Genomic DNA, 20021 nt, shown 5'->3' with positions numbered 1-20021 from the left:
AGGACAAGAGACCACAAGAAACTCACCTGCAGGGCTGAGCTTGTTCAGTGGTGCCCACTGGGCCCAGGTGGAGCTGATCAGGGCCCTTAAGGCCCGTTAGTGCCCCAGGGCCCGGCACCTGCTGCTCCACGCACAGCAAAGCCTCTGCTCTGGGGTGCTGGTAAAAGTCTGTGGGTGCCAAGTACTCAGCCTTTCCTTCTGCCTCCCCAGCCTGCCCTGGAGTTTGCAGCTCTCAACACAACAAAGCCAGAGCTGTGACCTGTTTTTCACTGCTATGGACTCAAAGGGTTCCCAGATTTACAGCAGCAGGACATTTTACCAGGTGTGTAGTACGTGCTCCTGCTGCTCTCAATTCACAAAGCGAGTGTAAATTAAGGACTGGATTCTTGTGCCATGTCTTTGGTAGCTGGCAGGTGATCCCAGAAGGGTCATGCTCCTGCCTTTGAACTTGATAGTTCAGTGTACAGTGTCTCGTTTGTGTCCTGCTTGTATAATACACTGAATACAGACCTGCCAGACAAGATCAGAGCTTAAGTTAGACGGAAAGTTACTTAAAATGCTATCTACATATTACAAGAGCTCTGAAAATGAACACTACTACATACTTTGCTCCTTGAAGAAGACCCCAGGATAGATTTACTGTGCAAGCTACTACAACTCCAATCTGAACCAATTAAAGTGAAGAAAGATTTCTTCTAACTTAAGTGCCATGGATCATAGCCCTTCACCTCCATTTTTTCCCATATCTTTACAGGAACAAGAAGTTAAAGATCTGCTTGCTACTTCTAGGCTTACGTCTTGCATAGACTGGAATTCAATTAACATTATTCTGCAACAACACTTGGAGAAGCACTTCAGAGCTGCTGCTCACAATGCAGAAGCAACCGAACAAATGATACCCTCATTAACGCTCTGCCTTCCCCTGCTGTGCAAGCCAAATCCTTGAACGCTAAAAGCACCTCAGCATCAGCTGGGTTCACAGACATCCAGAGCGATTTTTCAAGCTCCCTGACTTTTATAGACCGGGGGGGAAGGGATTTGGTGTGCTTTAATCCATTCTATTATATGAACTCAGAAATGGTTTTGACTCTCTGGCACTATAAATTAAGCTGGCTGCAGTTATTCTATTCCTGATTATGCTGAAAGTTACTGGCAATAATTTGATGACTGTATTTTCTTGCCCTTTTTTTTTTCTTCTTTTCCAAATTAAACTGTGAATTTAGTTTCCCAGGTAGTAAGTAAATAATGCAATAAAACTGGAGATAGTAGCCAACACATTCACATCTGGATGCCTGAAACTGTGGATGAACACAGTAAAAGCTCGTGTACTTTGTAGATGGAATTTACTGTATTCACTTCCCAGCCCTTCAGGCTGGAAGAACATGTATGAGAAACTCACAATTTTTTGCACTCTTCTATGCTTTTTTAATCTAGAAGGCTAATCACTTTTTAGACATAAGTGAATTCACCTTTGCAAGTCATTAGACCAATACTATCCCACCCATTTTAGAAACTGGAAAACTCAGTTCAAGAATCATTCAGGGATGGAGATTCTTGCCCTAAAAATAGTCCAATCTGTGCAATGCAAGCTACTATTAAGTACATCTAAAGATGGAAAAGAATCTGGTTTGTTAGTGCATTCATAAAAATATATGCAATTAGGGAACAGACTCCATCTGCTTGGCTCCCCTTCCTTTGCTCTGACCACTGCAGCACCTTGTCTCCTAAACCCGGATAACAAACAGAGGGAAAGATGTACACAGACCTCGGTTACCTCTGGATAAGTTAGGGGGTACGCTGTACAGTTCAGAGTGTCATAAGTAAGTTGCTTCTCTACAGTGTGGTGGTATTCTGGGAGTCTAACTGTGCCTCCCTCATTCATGTGAATTAATAAATGTGACTTTGATGATTTATTTCAGTACAAATTACTTCCAAGTATCAGCAAGCATAGCAGAGTCCAGCTGCAGGCTGGATACTCAGGACCTTAACAAATATCAGCATTTAAAATCTTCAGTAAAACCTGCTTGGGATCCCATCAAACTCAAGTGCCCATGTCAGTTATTCTCAATTATTCTAACTATAAGGACACGTCAGGTACACAAAAGACATGATTCAGACAGCATGACTGCCCTAAAATGATAATTTTAGCATAATGCACTTGACAGTGAAAAAGCAATAACAGCTATTTTGGGAACAAAAGAAAAATACAATGGATCTGATGACTAAGTGTTCTGGTCCCCAATGTAAAAGCAAAGTAGATCCCTGTCGTATTTAACTTGATTCCTTTGAATTAAACACTTCCATTAAAAGTTTCCCACAGTAGCTTTAATATTTAATTATGTATTCCACCAAAGGAAAGAACAAAATCTTTGCAAAGGGTTCTTTTGTGCATGTGAAATATTTATCAGCATATCTCTTTGGACAAGTATTTTCATCCCCCGGGCTGGGAAAAAGCTTCCGTGTACAAATCAGTTTCAAAACATTTTATTTTACAGCTTGAAAGTTTTCTATACTTCAGCACCTCATGCCGTGACTTTGTTATTTCACTTGTTAATGAATGGTAATTAAATCTCTTTTGGCTGAAAAGGTTGGAGGGCTCCTGCTGTATTACAAAAACAATTTCTGAAAGTTACAAAAATGCCCAAATGTCTAGAAATTAAAGAGTAAAGTTTGCCATGTTTTCAGTCCAAGTTTGAATCGCTTGAAAGGATTTATGTGGAAGAACAGCATGTCCCAGCCAGTGTGTACAGTCTCCCCAGTTGAACAGACATAATTATGTCACTTTGTGTCTACCTGAGTAAACAGAATCACATTCTTTATAATGTACATTGTGGCCACAAACTTCCTTGATCTTACTAACAACTGTAGCAAACACTGCATAAACCCTATTATTTACTACCTGCACAAAGAACTGCTACATGTGTACATCTAAGTAAAGACTTGTTAATTTTGCATTTGCTCAGTAGGGCTTGAAATATCAGCCTATTAATTTTTCTTCTTTTCTGTTTGCTCATTTCTTTCAGGTGCTTTGAGTCAGAAGATAAATGGAACGAGTGCTTACAACAGAGGTAGATAAAGGGGAAATAACTACATATAAAGGCATTTTGTGGCATTACAGTGCTAAATAGAGACACAGTATTGAAGAAGAAATATCTGCATGGTCTCTGCTATTCAGTTACACCAGTGCAGGTTTCTGCTGGCATCATATGGGCAGATTTGGTCCAGAGTTTGTAAACCAAAACGACATTACTTCGACTATAAAATGCCTTTTCCTGAAGGCAATACAGTGATTTCAGAGGGAAAAGTTGATTCTGAATGTCTTTTAAAATTACAGTTTTTCAAACAACACAGCACAAATAGAGTTTAGCAACAAACTGGGAACAGGAAGGCGATGAGATGAGTCCATTCCTAAGCTGTAACTTTAGGAAGGGGTCTGCTGAGAGCAAAGCCCCATCCGGTGAAGCGAGGAACCTCAGACCTGTGCCGTGGAAACTCAGGTTCCTTGTCAGTCAAGAATCGCTCCTTCTCCCTTTAAATAGAAACAAAGAAAAGGAAAATACATATTTCATTCTGCAGCCCAGTGATGTTTACAAACTAAGGAAATCTGTGTCCTCCAAAGTTTCTTTGATGCAACCACATATCAAGAGATCATTAAAAAACTGTTGATTAAAGCCTGTTAGGCTAAACCGCCAAGACTACGTGTCTGTTTGGATCTAATTACAAGCCTACTGATGGTTTTTTGAATTATTAAAAATTAGAAATAAATGAGCTCTCCTCGTGCTACTCCCCAAAATGGTCAGAGCACCTCATTAGGGCAAGTTTGTACATGAGCTCCGTGACTTCAGATTTCTAATCACCATCCCATTCTAGCAAGTATATGCCTGTTTTCAAACAAACAGCTACATTCATCAAAGGCGCAATGAGGAGAGATTTTTTCTTTGTTGAATTTTAATGAATAAATAGTGTTATGTGTCTTCACATTTTAACAAAGTTCTAGTGATAATTACCCTGCCTGTGACATTTGCAGAAAACTAACAGTGTGCTGGGGGTTCACTGATAGTCCCAGGAAGTTGCTCCATCTGAGGATCCAGAAGGGCTTGAATTTGATGGCCTTTAAAGGAGGGAACAAGGTTCCAGTCAGGAGGTTGGGGAGGTAAGCACAGCAGAACAACTATGAAGGGCAGCATTTCAAACTCACTGTGATATACCTGGAGGTTTCAGAGAAAGGTCCTGAGATATTTAAAATTAACCAAGTGGAGCTTTACGAAGTATTAGTTTATCTATCATAACAGCAGAGGTCTCACGGCTTTACAAAGAAGGTCAGTGCCATTACTTTTATTTTACAGTCATTGAGACTGAGACACAAACATGAGTGCAACCATGCTTTTGCAAAATCTAGCCTTGTCATATTAGTACCCTGTCTCAGTCCCCAGTAAGAGAAAAGAAAACACTTCCTGGAGTTAATACTTGTCTCTCTGTCCCTAAATAACTATGTCAGCAGAGGAGGAAGTTCAGAGAAACCCTGTAGGATGACTAGTTATGCTTCCTTTTCTAACTTTAACCCATATAGAGGTGGGAGAATAGGCAAAAGATGGCACAGATGAACTTAACCATGAAAACCATTTATAACTGTCTTTAATTTTATCAATGTAGCACTAATGGATGTGCCAGCTGACAGCACTAAAAGCTAACATGCTATATTTAGGTGGCTCATCCTGTCTCACTGCTAGGCTTCCAACTTTGGGGAGAGAAAATGATCCAGAGTCCATGCTCATTCTTTCTTCATGCTCCCATGGAGACAGCCAACAGATGTGCTCATTAGTATGGAAAATTCTATGCGGCCGAATACTGTAATATATTATGCAGAATTAATGTGTAAGCAGCCACGTGCAAAAGCTCCCAGTTACTACTGACATCCCTCAGTGCAGTTATTTACATATATAGGACTGCAAGATCAGGTCTCTGGTGTGGATTTAAGCATCATATTTTCTCACCGATCCTTATCAAGAACAAATTGGAACCCTGGTGCTAGAAGCAACTAGGAGAAGTGGTGAAGCAGAAAGGGTGCAAGAAGCACAAGGAGAGAATGGGAAGAGAGAGAAAAAGAAAGCCTAAGACATCTGGGAAAGACAACATTCAGAATCAGAGAGCAGAGAAAGAGGATTTCAAATTCACAACCAAAATCTTAAACATTGGATTTTCAGCTTGAACACAAAACAAAGCTAAATTCCTGTTGTCACTCATTATGTTCCTTCAGCATCCCATGGAAAGCAGCATTAGTTCAGTATCAAGACTTTAAATCACAAAACCAGAACTGTCTTGTGCAAATCAATAAAAGCTTTAGATGATACCTCTGTGTGAGGTTATCTGAGAGTATTAATTCTCTTTCATACCAAGGTAGTCAATAATGCTATTAATGCTATTGTCCTCACCGGATCCTCTTTTTATTAGCAAAACCAGCCACATTTATTTCAGACACAATGTTAACATTAGCCAGCATGATAGAGATCAAGTCAGTGGTTTTGTGTCAGCTGGGATTTAGAGCAACCTGAGATTGTGCGAATCAAATGACCCTGGCTCTTTGGCTAGCATCTACACACCAGACAGTGCCTGTACAGCCCAGTCGGAGGCAGGAACAACATGGAATGGCTGTATGTCAGGGATGAAGGACTCCTTGGGGAAGGATCTGGCTGCATAACAGGCTCTCTATTGCAAAAGACGTCACGCACAGTTGGCAGTTTGGAGAAGGAAGGCTGCACATCAAGGTTGTTTCCTTTGCACTGCTGCTGGGCAACACAAAGTGCAGTCTAGAGATTACAGAAGCTGCAGTTATCCAGGATTGATATGCCCAGTTATGCCCTGCGGTGTGCATATCCTTCAAAGCGGGGTGTAGTCCTACAGGTTTGACTGGGGAGCAAAACAATAAGGGACAGAGGAGAGCAAAGCTCAGCACCTGGCCACCTCTCAGCTGCCCCAAAGACAAGAGAAGCGCAGGTCAGGGCTGGCAGCACAGTGCCGGTAGCTTCCAAGCCTGAGGTGGGAGCAATGAGATGCTGTCATCCTGCAGAAGCACCGTTAACAGCATCTGAATGTACTCCCGAAACACGGATGTCACAAAGACACTATGCTTATCAGACTACAGCCATGCCGGCCCACACGAACAGCAACATGACAAGCTGCACTAATGGTACATATCTACCCTGAACCTATAAACAGTGTAATGAGTCCAGCACTGACTTGCAACACGAAATTCCATTCACTGTGTATGATTAACAGACCCAAGTTCAGTTACCATCACCTCGCACAATATTTTTGTTTTACAAGCAGTTATGCCCCTAACAAGTTGGGTTTTTTCAATAGTTACAACAGGAATTAATTCTAGGTACGATATAACCACAAAACATGGGTGAATTTCTTCTCATCTGATGAACAGAAAGAAACATGATGCCAAGGTCCAAAATGGAAACATTAAAACTATTGTGAAGAGGATACTTAGCTGCTGGAAATGGATTATCAGGCATTATGGTAGCCTCATATATTGATCCTAAAGCTCCAGGAAGGCCATTAGCACTGCACAATTATTGCTAATTCCAAACATTAAGGTAACATTATGCAATTTGCAGATGGACAAAAGTCACTGTTTATCACTGACTATTTTGCTAATTTAGTCATCAAAACTGTTTGCTGGCTGAAATATGATTAAGGAAGAAATAGATACAGGCAGCTTTGAATTATATTCAGCAACGTAGAGAACTGTTGGCTTTGGTGTATGAGGAAGTGACCAGCTGAGGATGGAAAGGGGTGGAAAGACAAAAGGAATACACAGAAAAACTTGGTAACAGATCATGTCATCTGACTGCAGAAATCTAAGAAACTTTTCTTTAAAAGGAAAGACCAATACTTCCATTTTCAGAAGTGACTAATAGTTTTGGTGTTCCAGCTTGGAGATTCATTATTAGAATAGTCTCATTTCTCAGCCTCTGCAAATTAGGTCACTTTAATGGGCCAGAAATTGGGCAACTAAGATCCTAGTCATTTTCTTTTCATCAAGAGGAGCAGCTGAATGCTCAGTTGTGGACTGAGAGTAGCAGGGAGGTGTCATCAAACTGGTATTGGTTAAGGAGAGACAACAACTACCTACAGGAAAGTTCTTAGGCTCTACTGTCAAAAGGGTAAGACATCTGACAAAGCCAGACTTTGAGAATTGCTCACTTTGCTCCATCTGGATGTAGGAAGGGAACAAGAAGCAGATGGGGAATGCTCTTCTCCGCAACCATCGGCAATGATATCTGCCGCCAGAAGGGGATAGTCACCAGTCACAGCTACCACATTTTGGAAACAACGACATTGTTCTTACACCAGAATTATGTAGTTGCCACCTGAAGAAAGGTTGTCTCCCATATAAGATGCTGTTTCATTATAATTATAACTTGTAAAATGCATTGATGTCCTCATAATGCTTGAGGATCTCTCGTTCAACATGGGAGACCTGACACTAATCTGTGTCCTCTGGGCACCATCTCATTGGTATCAATAATTTAACTGGACTGCAGAACATGTCAGCAACATCTCTGCTGGATGTTCTTGTCCTGGCCATAGATAAATCTAGACCAGACTGAAGTAATATGAAGGGTAACATTCAGGAAAACTAGGCAACAATATTACATCACCTCAGCCAAATTTGGCCACGTTCTGATCAAAAGGCTAAAGCAGGGTCTAAAAAAAATCTAGTTTATGCAGAAAGTTGCATAGATAAAACTGTTATTTTCTCATACTTGGCCTGTTGTTCCTTGCGTTTCTGAGCCAGATATTTCTTTTTCACATTCAGAAGCTCATTGGCAAGCCGTTCAATTTCATATTTGTATTCTTGGCTCTGTGATTCATACATATTCAATTCTGAGGACAAAACCTAACAAACAAAAGGCAAAAAGCAGAAACAGGAGACGTTAGTTTCTCTTACACATAAGTTAGTATTTTTACAAGCCCTTTTGCCTTTCACATTTGACAACATAAGACATCATAATTTTCCACCATATCTCGTTTTCTATCATGATGTTTCATTTGATCACCCCTGCTCACCTAAGGACAATTTACAAAATTAAGGCTATGCCATTTAACCACAATAAAACATGTAAAATATGCCCCAAGCATTATGGGAATGGTATTAATACATGCATTAGCTCTTAATGTTCTGGGACTCAAATCTGGGTGAAAACCCAAAATTAAGGTCTTAAAAAATAATAAAGCAGGGATTTATTTAATAATAATGGGTTTTATTCACAGGGATCCACTTTGTTAGATGAAGTAATTAAATCCACACAGGCAAAGTAGTACCAGGTAGTGTAAATATGAATACAATGCTGCTTTCATGTGAATCAGTAAACTTTAAAAAAAGTAGGAGCATGCATAGTGTGTTTTCCTTCTTTAAGGAGAATAGCTTGACCTGGCACCACAAAAGAGCATGCAAGCCAGTACACTACAGCACACTGTGCCTGAAATACACAGTAGCAATTGACTGCATTAAGGACAAATGGGAACCGTATGGAAAACTTCAAATCACATTCAGTTTAGCTAAACTTTGGCTTCTATTTTACATTTTCTACATTGTTTTTCTTCTCCATGGAAAGCTAAGATTTGCATAACAGCCTCTTTGTTTCCTAAGGGCCCATCTGCTCCTGCATTTTTTTCCTCATGGTTAGTATAGACGTGATTATGATGCAGTGAACAGGAGATGATGACTTCAACAGAGAGAGGAGCTGTAGAAGTAGATGAACTCCTGGGGAGACTGATCTTTCATGCAGGCAAGAACAAGGGAAGATCAGCTTATTCTATCAAAGAATCACTTTTTAATATCATGCTTTCAAAGCTTCCCATAAGATTCCTTCAGAACCAGGAAATCCTCCCTTCTAGAGACAAGGGTTTAGGACAGGTTACTCCTGTCTTACAGGGATGACTATAAAAGTTGCAAATCTAATATACATGTACGCATTGCAAGAGAAATAACAAGAATTTAGGATTGGATTCTCAATATATTCCCACTAGTTTGTTAAAAAGAAAATGAAATGGCTTTGATTTGCCTATTAAAGATCTTAATAGTTCAGGAAAAGGGAAGGAGAATAAGCTTAACGGAAAACTGATGGTGTCCCAGAATGCCCACGCACAAAAAGCATTTACAGCATTGTGCTGCACACTCATATTCTAATAAGACTTTTCCTCTATTTTAATGAAACAAACTAGCATAATGTGAAAAAAAGCTCTTCTACTACTATTGGTTCTCCCTTGGAAAGATGCAGTATTAATCTTATTTTCCTGATCTAATATACTAAGGCATGCATACTGAGCATCAAAAATCTTCCTGAAGCCTTGCTCCCCAGGATCACTGGTGAAGTCATTCTGCAATCCTGGCAGCCTCTCAGCCAGAGATAAAGGGCATCTCTTACTTTCAGCTGTTTCGTCTTCTCTCGGAGAGTGTGCCGGTAGAGCTGCAACTGCTCTGCAGCTTCAGGCCCAGGCTGGCGGGCCAAGACGTACTTCAACTCCACATACAGTTTCTCCTTTTCCTAAGAAAAAGACAAGAGGAAAAGCTCTTATACAACTAATATAGCAGCAGCACAACCTGTGATGAAATCAACCTCACTGAAAAATGCAACTCAATCAGGAAGATATTTGCAGAAACAAATCTGCCTGTGTGTCAGTCTTTCCTCACTAGCCATAAGGTATTTAAAGTTGTTGTGATAGCAGTGGGAGAGCTCATTAAGAGAAACACCCAGCTACTTCGAACCACGAATGAAATACTCTTAAACACTGTCATCAGTGAGCATGCTTTACCACAGAGAACATAAAACAGTCACTGGAAAGGTATCCAGGGGTGGGAAATTAATTACTAGTAACTGTGCTTATTGCCATCATTCTTTTTATAAGCCACATTGCCTTACATTAAGGATCATAGCTTCATCCAACAGGATGTGAGCAGGCTATAGAAATGTCAGGTAAGGACTGTACAAAAGAATAACTTCTTCTTCCAAAGAAAATCCTGCAAAGCACATGTACACACACACATACATATAGACATATAATCTTTCAGTTTAACTGCAGGGGCACTGGGAAAGGAAAAGAAAGTATAAATAGCAATAACTATGACTAGCACAATTACCACCAAGTAATTTCTGTTTGTCATGTGTCTCCTCTTCCTTCATGTTGGAACAGTACACTTGTGGGAATTGAATATAGCCATGCCCAAACAGAAACCACGCCATGGACCCACTTACAGCTTTCTGTACTGAAAGTCTGCTTTCTACTGTGTTTTGAGGATGTACTTGGTTTTAGTCAGAGGAATAAAGCACTCAACAAAGCCATCTTCATAGCTGTGCACATTACAATATTTTTAGTATGTACCCTGTCAGATTAAAAGATTGTTATTATTTAAATTATTTAGCAAGATCCCATCCTTGTCTGGTACCTGGAGAGCTGGAATTAAAAAGGAGGGTTATTTGACTGGAAGTCAGACTAGCAGACAAAAGATTTAACTGAAGAAGACAAAAATGCCAAGTAGGAGCTAGGGTAGCTGGCTATTTACAATGGCTTTGACAAAACCCCTTTCTGCTGTCTTTTTTATAAGCTCTGTCTACAACTCTTACCACAGAATTCTTCCATCGATGTGGGAAATGGTGCCATTACATCACCTAGAATTGCTACATTTGGCCTTGCTCAGTGGTTGAGCCAGCATTTTCAAAAAAGTGGCTTGTTATTTTGAAGATGTAAAATTCTAGGTGTCCAGTCTTCAAGAGCATAAGAAGTCCAGAGTTTTCAGACCTCAACATTTTCTGAAAACCTTGCACTATAATGGTCACAAGTTGGGACCCAAAACCAGAAGCACTTCAAACCATAAATTACTTTTGCAAGCATTGCCCTTAAACTCTGAATATTACTGAGGAAGAGTTCCTTATAAATGAAGTTGTTCACAGTTTATCTCTGGAAAAATCAAAACCTCCTGAGACTCACACTGAAGTTTGCATAGTGGCAAAAATTAAATTGAGAATTCATTCTCAGTAGAGAGTTGTTATGTCACTACAAGTAGTTTTCACTACCACCTTTTCTTCCTGAGGAAGCAAGATTTTACTGCAAGTTAAAAACAACAGCAAAAGAAAAATCTGCCTTGTCAAAATCTGGCCAGTCAGTATTAACATTCCACCCCTGAATGTATCACAGATTTGTATTTTGGAAGAGTGTAACGGTAATTTGGATAAATATGGAGCAGTTGATGGATTGAAGGTCTTATGTGCAATTGTTTTCCAATTTATTTCTCTCCTAACCCTCTACAAGGGCCAACCAAGCTCTTCAAACATTGTGCAATGGTGTGTATAATAACCCCATTTAGAGACAAAGCGTGCAATTCTATTATAAGGAGAATCTATCTTATGCAACAGAGACTCGTTAGCTGTCCGATGTATATTGTCTCCATAATCCAACAGAGGCAGAACCAGCTGTCTTATAATGTATAACCTGTCCTTCCTTGTGAAGCGCTGTCCATCTCTTTTACGTCTAGTCAATTAATTTGTCACTGGGTTAGAGGCACCATATGTCAGCAAAATGTTAAGAGAAAATCCTGGATACTTCTTTCCTGATCAGCAAAAGTTTATATTCACAGGTTGGCATTTCTGTAATTTCTGACATTTTACCCCAGGAGGCAAAAACAAAAACAAAAACAAAAAAACAAACCCACAATTAAATTCAATTAATTTTAAAACAGCAACCACCAGAGTAAATCTAAGTCAGTCACAAGGTACATGTGATACTACCACCAAAAATGCATTGCTTACAGCAGGTCCTTTTATCTCTACACATAAGAAATCAGGAATGCCCAGGAAAAAAACAATCAGCACAAAACAATAAAGAAAAATTTTGGCTTCTACAATACTTTAGCTATATTCAAAGGACAGGCAAGCTGTGCAATGTGTATTACATGCAGATATCTTATAAATAGCCAGCTATCAATCAGACACAGCATAGAACATGTAGAAAGACCTGTAGGGTTGTCTGATGTGTGAGTTGTATTCAAAGTAGCTTTCAGTTGTAGTGCTTAAATTAATACCCCCAGAAGATGGATCTCTGTTGCTTTTTTGTTTTGGAAACAAGTAAAATGCATGTGCATTCCTTTTAAAATGTCTGAGAACCCAATGGGGCCAGATGGAGAGAAAGTATCCTGATACAGACAAGAAAATCATAAGTCAGCAATGATGATCAGCAGTGCAGCAGTAATTCAAAAACAAGAGGGTAAGCTGATCTGTTTGGTGCCTATTGGAAGTCAGTTAACACTATTTTGTCCAAAGTAGAAGACAAACTCCATTTATTTCTGTTGGTGGCTGCGCAGATTATGTTGGAGAAAAAATCCTGAAATCCTACACCCATTGGGCAAGAATAAGTATAGCATGTGCAAGATGGGTTTCTTTGGCTTGTCCCAAACTGCCTCCCCTCACGCTCCCTCCGTCCTCATGCCAGGCTGCAAACACAACATACATCTTGCCAGAGTTACACATTCTTGAGATGAAAAGAACTTAAAGTCACAAACACACTGAGAGGCACTACTTTTCTTATTGGGGAGATGAAGGAAGATCTATCGGATCTCTCTGTAACTCCATGCTGTTAAGCCTTCACCAGTAAGAGTAATGTACATGTCTTCAGACCAGGTCTAGGCCAGTACCAAAGCTTTTTATGTGATCCTTCCCATGGCAAAATTCTCATGGAATTCAGCAGGTGTTTGACTGTAGGACTGAGCCCATAATGTCAACCAGCTTTATTGGTTTATGGCATAAACTAAGCCAAGCCAATGGTGGAGAGATGAGGGCACATTCATTTTGTGTATGTAGGGCACACTGGGAGACTCAGATTGAGGGCTAGTGTCAAATTTCAGGCATTCCAAAGAGAATTTCAGCACCTCTGTGAATACCTGCTGTAAAAATTGTGTAAATAAAACTCCACATTATTTTTAGAACAGCCCTTCCTTTCTTAGATTTGTTTTCCAGGGGAGCTCTGAGGAGCCCACAGATCTGCCTTTAGGCTCGGCCATGGCAATATGTTTCTGCATCCCTAAGTCTCTCGCGTATTAATTGGGTGGGGGAATTGTTGCTTTCCCCTAAATTTGAATAGCTGCTGTCTCAGCCAGAATCCAGAGTTCTCCTGGCCTGCTTGCTCTATAGCAAACTGAGAAAAAATAATTTTTTTCTGCAGAGGACTGGTGGGTGTTTGGCAAATTTCAGTTGATTCTTCAGGACTCAGTGGTCACGAGTTTACTCGGTCTACAGCAAGAAGAATCACTTTTGCCAGCACAATCCTACTTCAAAAGAAGATATTGCTGCTGACCAGCACAGCCCAATTTGCTCATTGTTCCCTGTCAGAGGGACCATCAGCCCCATCAGACACATTCCCAAAATGACACCAAGGCATTTCACTGCTTTGACAAGGAGTGGGAGGCAGTCAGCAATGCTGGGATAGACCAATGCACCTAGTATTAGCTCTAAAGATGAGACTCCATTTTATATAATCTTCTCCCTCACCATGACACTAGGAAACTCCTGAAATGACCCATCTTGTTAGTTAGCCCAGGGTATCATTCTGAGCAGAGATGATGGATGACCGCACATTTAATGAAGATATATTCACAGCAGAAATAGGCCACTAAGTCCCAGCTTCCTTGTTTTTATCAGCTTGTCCTTCCAAGTATATAATTCAACAAATTTACCTGGCATAGCAGCACACCAACAGCCTTCTCCACCAGACCCGCAAAAATCCTACTGTGCACCAAAAGCTTTCTATCACACAAATTATTAAAAAACCCTACACAGAAAAAATCCCAAACCCTTTGACTCAGAGTAAATTTCATTTATGTTAGCTCCTGTCTCCAGCAATTGAGCTAAAGAAAAAACCCAACCAGATAACAATGTAGAGCAATAGTGTGCAGTGTAGCGTATGGTGGGAAACCCAAAAACATTTAACCTAGCTAAAAATCCTTATTTTAATTAATAAGGCGGAGAAAGCAACACAGTAACTCTGTAAGCACACTACGGTTCCTCATAGTTTTGCTGAGGAAAACAAGTCAGTCAACATGCCATGGGGGGTTTCTTCTTTAGTGGCATTATAACCAAAATGTCAGCACTATGCTGAACTCCAGAGTGATTTTGTTTATGATGCCATGCAGCAGCAGAGCATCCTTAAGGGGATGTGATCTGTTTTCAGAAGTGTTACACAGGACACTGAAATCTGAATTCAATACATACATAGACATACGTATCTAGTCATAGACATTTTACCTGTATGAGCTGCACACTTATTTGTGTGTATGTGTATACCTAACAGAGTAGCTGTTGGCTCACGATGTCTATGATTAAAAGTTTTATGAAGTGTAGAAAAAATTAGCATACAGTAACCTTCACAAATTTTATAACGATAGAAGAAAGTTGCCTCCAGCACTGTGAGAAATGTGCAGTATAAACTTTCTCAATAAACACTTTTCAAAAGCTCCTGCTCTTTCTTGTCTATTCCACATCCATCAGCAAACACCTTTGCAAGCATGCAGTTCCCTACAACAGCTTGCATTTTCATCATCATCTAGATCCCCCCTTAACTGTCCAATGTGAGGTTTTTTATTGGACAAATTAATTCAGGTTTGAAACAGGGCACTGAAGTCCTTTCACAATGTGGCAACACTAACACTGCATGAGACGCTTGGGGTTTATCTTGTTAAATCGCTGCCACCGACTTGAAGGAAAGGCTGGGATCATTTCCCTGTCTTTGGTGAAATTCGCACTGCTCTAGCTGGAGTTAAATTTAACCTGTCTTATGACTTATCCCTCCAGTTGATAATAATGCTTCTCAAGAGCAAATCTGTTTCCTTTGGCACAGAGCAGACTGCACCAAATTGACTGGCATTTTCAAAACAGCTTAATGAGAGAGGAAAAAACACCTTGGAGCATCTTCTAAGGTCTTCACCCTTGATTCTTTTTTGTAACAGTAAGAGCTGAATGCTGCATTATTACCATCTTCCAGGAACAACAAAGTACAAACATTTCCAGCTAAAGTGCAATTGCAACTTATTATTATTTTTATTATTATTGCTTGGTACTGGTACTACTGTATCTTTCTTAGGAAGTGTGTGGGAAAACAGCGGTTTTTTTTCCAATGGACAAACAAATAGGTTATGTATCCCTCTCTCCTTTCAGCTTCTGAACTCTGAGACAAAAGGATAACAATCTGTCAGAAGAAAATGGCATGGATGCCTCTTGCTGAAATAACAGCTGCAATTCCCTTTTTACTATTGACATTACACAAGAGTTTATAAAATCATTAATCAGAGTAGCTCATTTAATCACAGTGTTTACACTTTACATTGCAGAAGATGATCAATTAACTATCCCCTGTTCTTCTGTATGTGCAAACAGGAACACACATGCACATATATCCACACAGTAGAAAAGTGAGCTGTTCCTTGAAGGTGAGAATTACCCTTGTCACGGCATGGATTGATGTAAATATTCCAACTATTTCCACAGTGCCTGCAGCTTGACAGTTGGACTGAAGAGAGCTCTAAACAAATCTTTGTTTCACACTCTAGTAGCAGCTTGTCTTAAAGTGTTCCAGAGGAGATTCAGAGGTTGATACAAATCTTATCAACAAGGAACCTAAATATTCTAAGTGAATAAGTCTACAAAGCAAACAATGGGGAACCTTTTACTGGGTAATAATTACTATATACAGGGTTATACACAAGCCAAAAAAAAAAAAATCCTCTTCTTTAAATACAGACTATTTGACTTAAAACCGCTGTATTTTAATGTCAGTGTAACAGCCTGTATTTTAGCTATTCAATAGCCATTTAGATTTTAAAAATACCAGATGAATCAAAGGTGAATTATCACAGCTCTGCTGTTAATGATTAGCTGTTCCTGCAGGTGGAGGCTTGGGATGGGGATTCCCAGCAGACCCAGCTTCTGCTCTCACTTCTGAGTGAACTGACAGATGACCTCGAAGGGTCAGAGAAACTGCAGAGCTGCTTCTAGAAATACCTATCTTTAAGTTAGGCACCTACAGCTCTTTAATCACCTGCTTGACTTAGATCCTTAGATTTCCCTGAAAGATGAGAGCACTTAGCTTCAAGTCCTTTGGTGTTCTTGAATTGCTACCTCTAAACAGCTGTCTCAAAGTCAAGCCACCACTTAAACCTACAAATACCTGTCTAACTAGGCAGTAAAGCCTACAACATCTTTTTGACAGGATAGCAGAGTTTCCCTGCATATGCCAAGTACCTCAGGGAAGACAGAGTGGTCTCCTGTTATACTTTGGAACCTATTAAGAAATAACAGTGCATCTAAGAAACACACATGGCAATTCTGAAATCATGAATGTTTTAATAGATGGCTTCCTTCAGACTCACTGTAATTAGAGCTGACTCTCTGCAACCCTTCGAGGAGTTCTGCTTCAGCTCCCCCTGCCTGCTTCTTAAAAGCGAAAGAAACAGAAACAGGACTAAAGGAAGGGGAAAGAGAGTGAATCCTAATGTTCATGTAAAAAGAACTGCTGTGCCCAAGTGTGCCATCCCCTGTTTAAGATTACAGCTATATCTACTAAGACAGGCACGGGAAGACTTGAGCTTGAGCCTAGAGGATGTGAAGCAACTGGCTGACTGACGCACCCTACTTGGCAGAGAGTCTCCCTACGTGGGGTTCATGGCTCCTGTGGACTCGGCAGCTCGTGTCTGGCTGTCTTAGAGTGAGGAATGAGGAACAGGATTCTTTCTACACCTGTTTGTGTCCTCATGTGTCCAATTTTAAGCTGCCTTTTTTTAAAAAAAAAAAACAATAAAACCACCACCACAGTGATGATGTGTTTAACTGCCTGCCCCTAACTGCCCTAAAACAGCCTTAGCGCTGCTCCATCTTTCTGCATCTGTTTTCTAAACAACAGCACCATCCACACTACTATAAGAATGAAAATAAGTGATCTGAAATAGATAAAGTCTAGTCTGTCCCTGTGGAACGTCTTTTTTTGTTGAGTTTTGTTGTTGTTGCAACTATCATACAAAATAACAATCCATTACTGAATGGGATGCTGTAGATTGTCCGTATCTTGCTGCTGAGGGAGAAGCAGAATACCCTAGCCTTAATGGAAGAACGCTTGCCAAAGGGTACACCTGAATAATAAAGATTTGCAGCTGGCTCTGGGCCACACTATATAATAGGGGCTTGTGAATGTATTGCGACACTGCTGTTGCAGTCCTCCAGTATTTTAACTTCTCGAGCAGCTTCTGGATGGCTGACAATCAGTATCGGATTGCTAACAGCACTGCAAAGTTTGTGCATTGCAATGTATTCAGTCAGCACAGAGAGTCATTTACTTTCCCTTAACGAGATAACTGGTTGATTAATATACTTTACCCTGGGGTGCACAGCAGATTTATTTCTTTCCCAGATACATGCTGAATACAGGAATAAGGAGTAAATAAGTTTGTTTTCAGTTATTTGTTATTTACTGGAACAACTCCGGAACTTTTTACTCAAGCTTTGTTCTAGTGAACTATTGTTGAAGATAATGGCAATTTTGACTGAATAAGAACTTTAGGAATGGGCTATTTTACAAAATATTTTAAGTCTAATGACACAAGGTATCCATGCTCAGGATTTCTGGGTTCAAACCAGATGTAACACATTTGAATAAAATACTTTGGTGATCACTGTTTCTGCTTTTCTGATGCAGATTACAAATAACAGTGAGGTACCTTGAGTACTTATATGGCCTCCTCCTTTCAGTATCTGGGTGTTGTTAAACCTTTAATGTACTTATGCTGAAGTACTGCTTCCAGCCAGGGCAGCGACCCTCTTCTCATTCTACAAAAAGGTCTGGACACAAAGAGTTGCTACATGAATTGCCAAAAATCACTAAAACTCCTGGAAGATACACAGAAGTGAAACTCCCAAGCTCCCAGGACCACCATGCTGAGTAAGCCAATACATCTCCTCCTTGCTTTTCAGAAACACCAGGGCTAGACTACAGCAGCAGGTTAGAAGCGTGGGAGAAAAAGTCACAACTATAAACCACAGTATACTTCAAGCCAACAATCTCTCTCATGCATGCTAAAATTCATGGACTGGGAGTGCATGCATTACAACGCAGAAAACAAATCTATACTTGACATTCATCTATCAAGGATTGTATTTGTGTAATTAAATCAATCTTGCATGATGTGGAGGGATAGCATCTGATGACCCACTAGAGTTCTCTTTCAAGCTCAAACTCAAGTAAATATATCAATTCCCCTAAAAAACTTTAAAAGCAGATTATGCATTCATGTACATTTGCCACTTATAAACCCTAAGAGATCTCTACTCCACCTGCAACTTCCTCATCTTTGTAAACGGCATCTGAATATTTCTGACTAAAACAGCGTTAGAGCAGCTAATAATGGTGCAGATCCCCGGAAGTTATTTTGATCTGTTTTCTTCTAATTTCTCAAATAAATTTGCACCTTGCTTCTGTTCAAAACCATTTATTGTGGGAAATCTGTTTTGTTTATGAGAGCACAAGTTCCACAAAGGTTCAGTAAAAATTAAACTCTTCCACTAAGAAAATTCTTCACCAAAAATGTTTTGTTTGATCGCTAAGTAATCTGCTTTGCTTCCCATTTCCCAGTGCCAGAAATATTTGCACTATTTTTATTGGAAAATTATTTTATTACTCTAAAGTGCAGCTGATTATCTTCACCTGATGAAATTAAAGTAATCACCACCTTTCCTGCCTGTTTTTTCAAAATCCTGTTCAAATAAACAGGCCCTAAACAAAAAGAAACAAAAAGGCTATTTTCATGGGAAGACTTTATTCTCTTCCATTTGAATTGAAACATATGTGGGAGGAGGGGAAGAATGTAAATGTCAGCATGTTTTTAAGAGCAGTTTATCATGCTGTAAGTTTCTATAGCATAGAACATCTTCTAATTCTAGATGGACTGAGATTAGAAGGGCTAAAATAAACTAATGCACCAAGAAGCATATTCAAAATACACAGAAATAGAAATTAACTCCTTTCAGAGGGGAGCTGGGGCAAGAACTGAACATCCCTCAAATCCCTATTGAATTCTTAAGGCTTACACAAAACTTTCAGGTAGATATGTAGACCCTCAATAGACCTTCACACAGGTGGCTCTTATCTTTCCTGTTTATGAGGTGTGATTACTTATTACATCATCACAGGATTGCATACAAGACCAGGTAAGTTGCACAGAGAATTAACACAATGATTCTACAGTTTGCTCAGTGTGAGTGGTTCCACCCTACTCACAGAACCCTACTGGATAAACAATCAGTTCTTTTAAAAATAAATCATTAAATTAATTGGAAAAGTTATATCAGTGGCAGAACAAAAGGTGCTACAGAAATTCTAATTGTATGGAGAAATCCTCATGCCGGGCATAGAATCACTAAAAGACATTAATCCTTCAACTTAATACCAATACTAAAACACAAAACATTTTCACTTACAGTCAAGGTTAAAATCCCCAGTCAAAGCTGTAGTTCAGCAATGAACATTTTAAGCACAACAAAAGGAAAATAAAAGGATGGCACAAGTAGGAACCAACCTGAAAAAGTAGTCCTGAAGGATGACTCAATGCATTAAGTATCTCCATGTGTCACTTCATAGTGCATTGGAGATTCCAGTTCAAATCAGATCCAAGGCACTGGACTGAAATTAATTTGATGGCACTAACTCAGTAGACTGTTGTGCATCAAAATATTGTGCTGATAATTAGATATTTTTTGTTCATCACTAGTTAGAACTGGGTTACAGCCAGAGTTCATGGGAATACATTATTTTTTCATTTGAAAAAAGAACAGAGATTCTCTTTGGAGTCCAATTCTAAATCAAGGCAACTTTTACAGTGTGCCTTTGACACACAAGTGCCTAATTCTGCATGGCACTGGGGAAGTAAACTTTTTTTTTAAATTATTCATGCCCAGCTGAAAGCCAAAAAGTAAATG

The 20021-nt window shown here is 39.7% G+C and overlaps 1 protein-coding gene across 1 annotated transcript in view; it reads right to left on the bottom strand.

Annotated features, from left to right (window-relative positions):
- Positions 1-2659: 2659 nt before the first annotated feature.
- Positions 2660-20021, bottom strand: part of CFAP58 (cilia and flagella associated protein 58) — a 68196-nt gene continuing 50834 nt past the window's right edge. Inside the window, exons 17-19 of the mRNA XM_087766043.1 lie at positions 9441-9560; positions 7776-7909; positions 2660-3529 (exon numbers count right to left, since the gene is read on the bottom strand). Coding sequence (XP_087622169.1) covers positions 3409-3529; positions 7776-7909; positions 9441-9560 — 375 coding nt within the window. The 3' untranslated portion in view covers positions 2660-3408. The remainder of the gene's footprint in view (positions 3530-7775; positions 7910-9440; positions 9561-20021) is intronic.

Source organism: Nipponia nippon, unplaced genomic scaffold (assembly GCF_047370975.1).
Source record: "Nipponia nippon isolate SJK-2023a ecotype South Korea unplaced genomic scaffold, ASM4737097v1 scaffold_3, whole genome shotgun sequence".
NCBI classification, from domain to species: domain Eukaryota; kingdom Metazoa; phylum Chordata; class Aves; order Pelecaniformes; family Threskiornithidae; genus Nipponia; species Nipponia nippon.
This window is presented reverse-complemented; position numbering and strand designations above follow the sequence as displayed.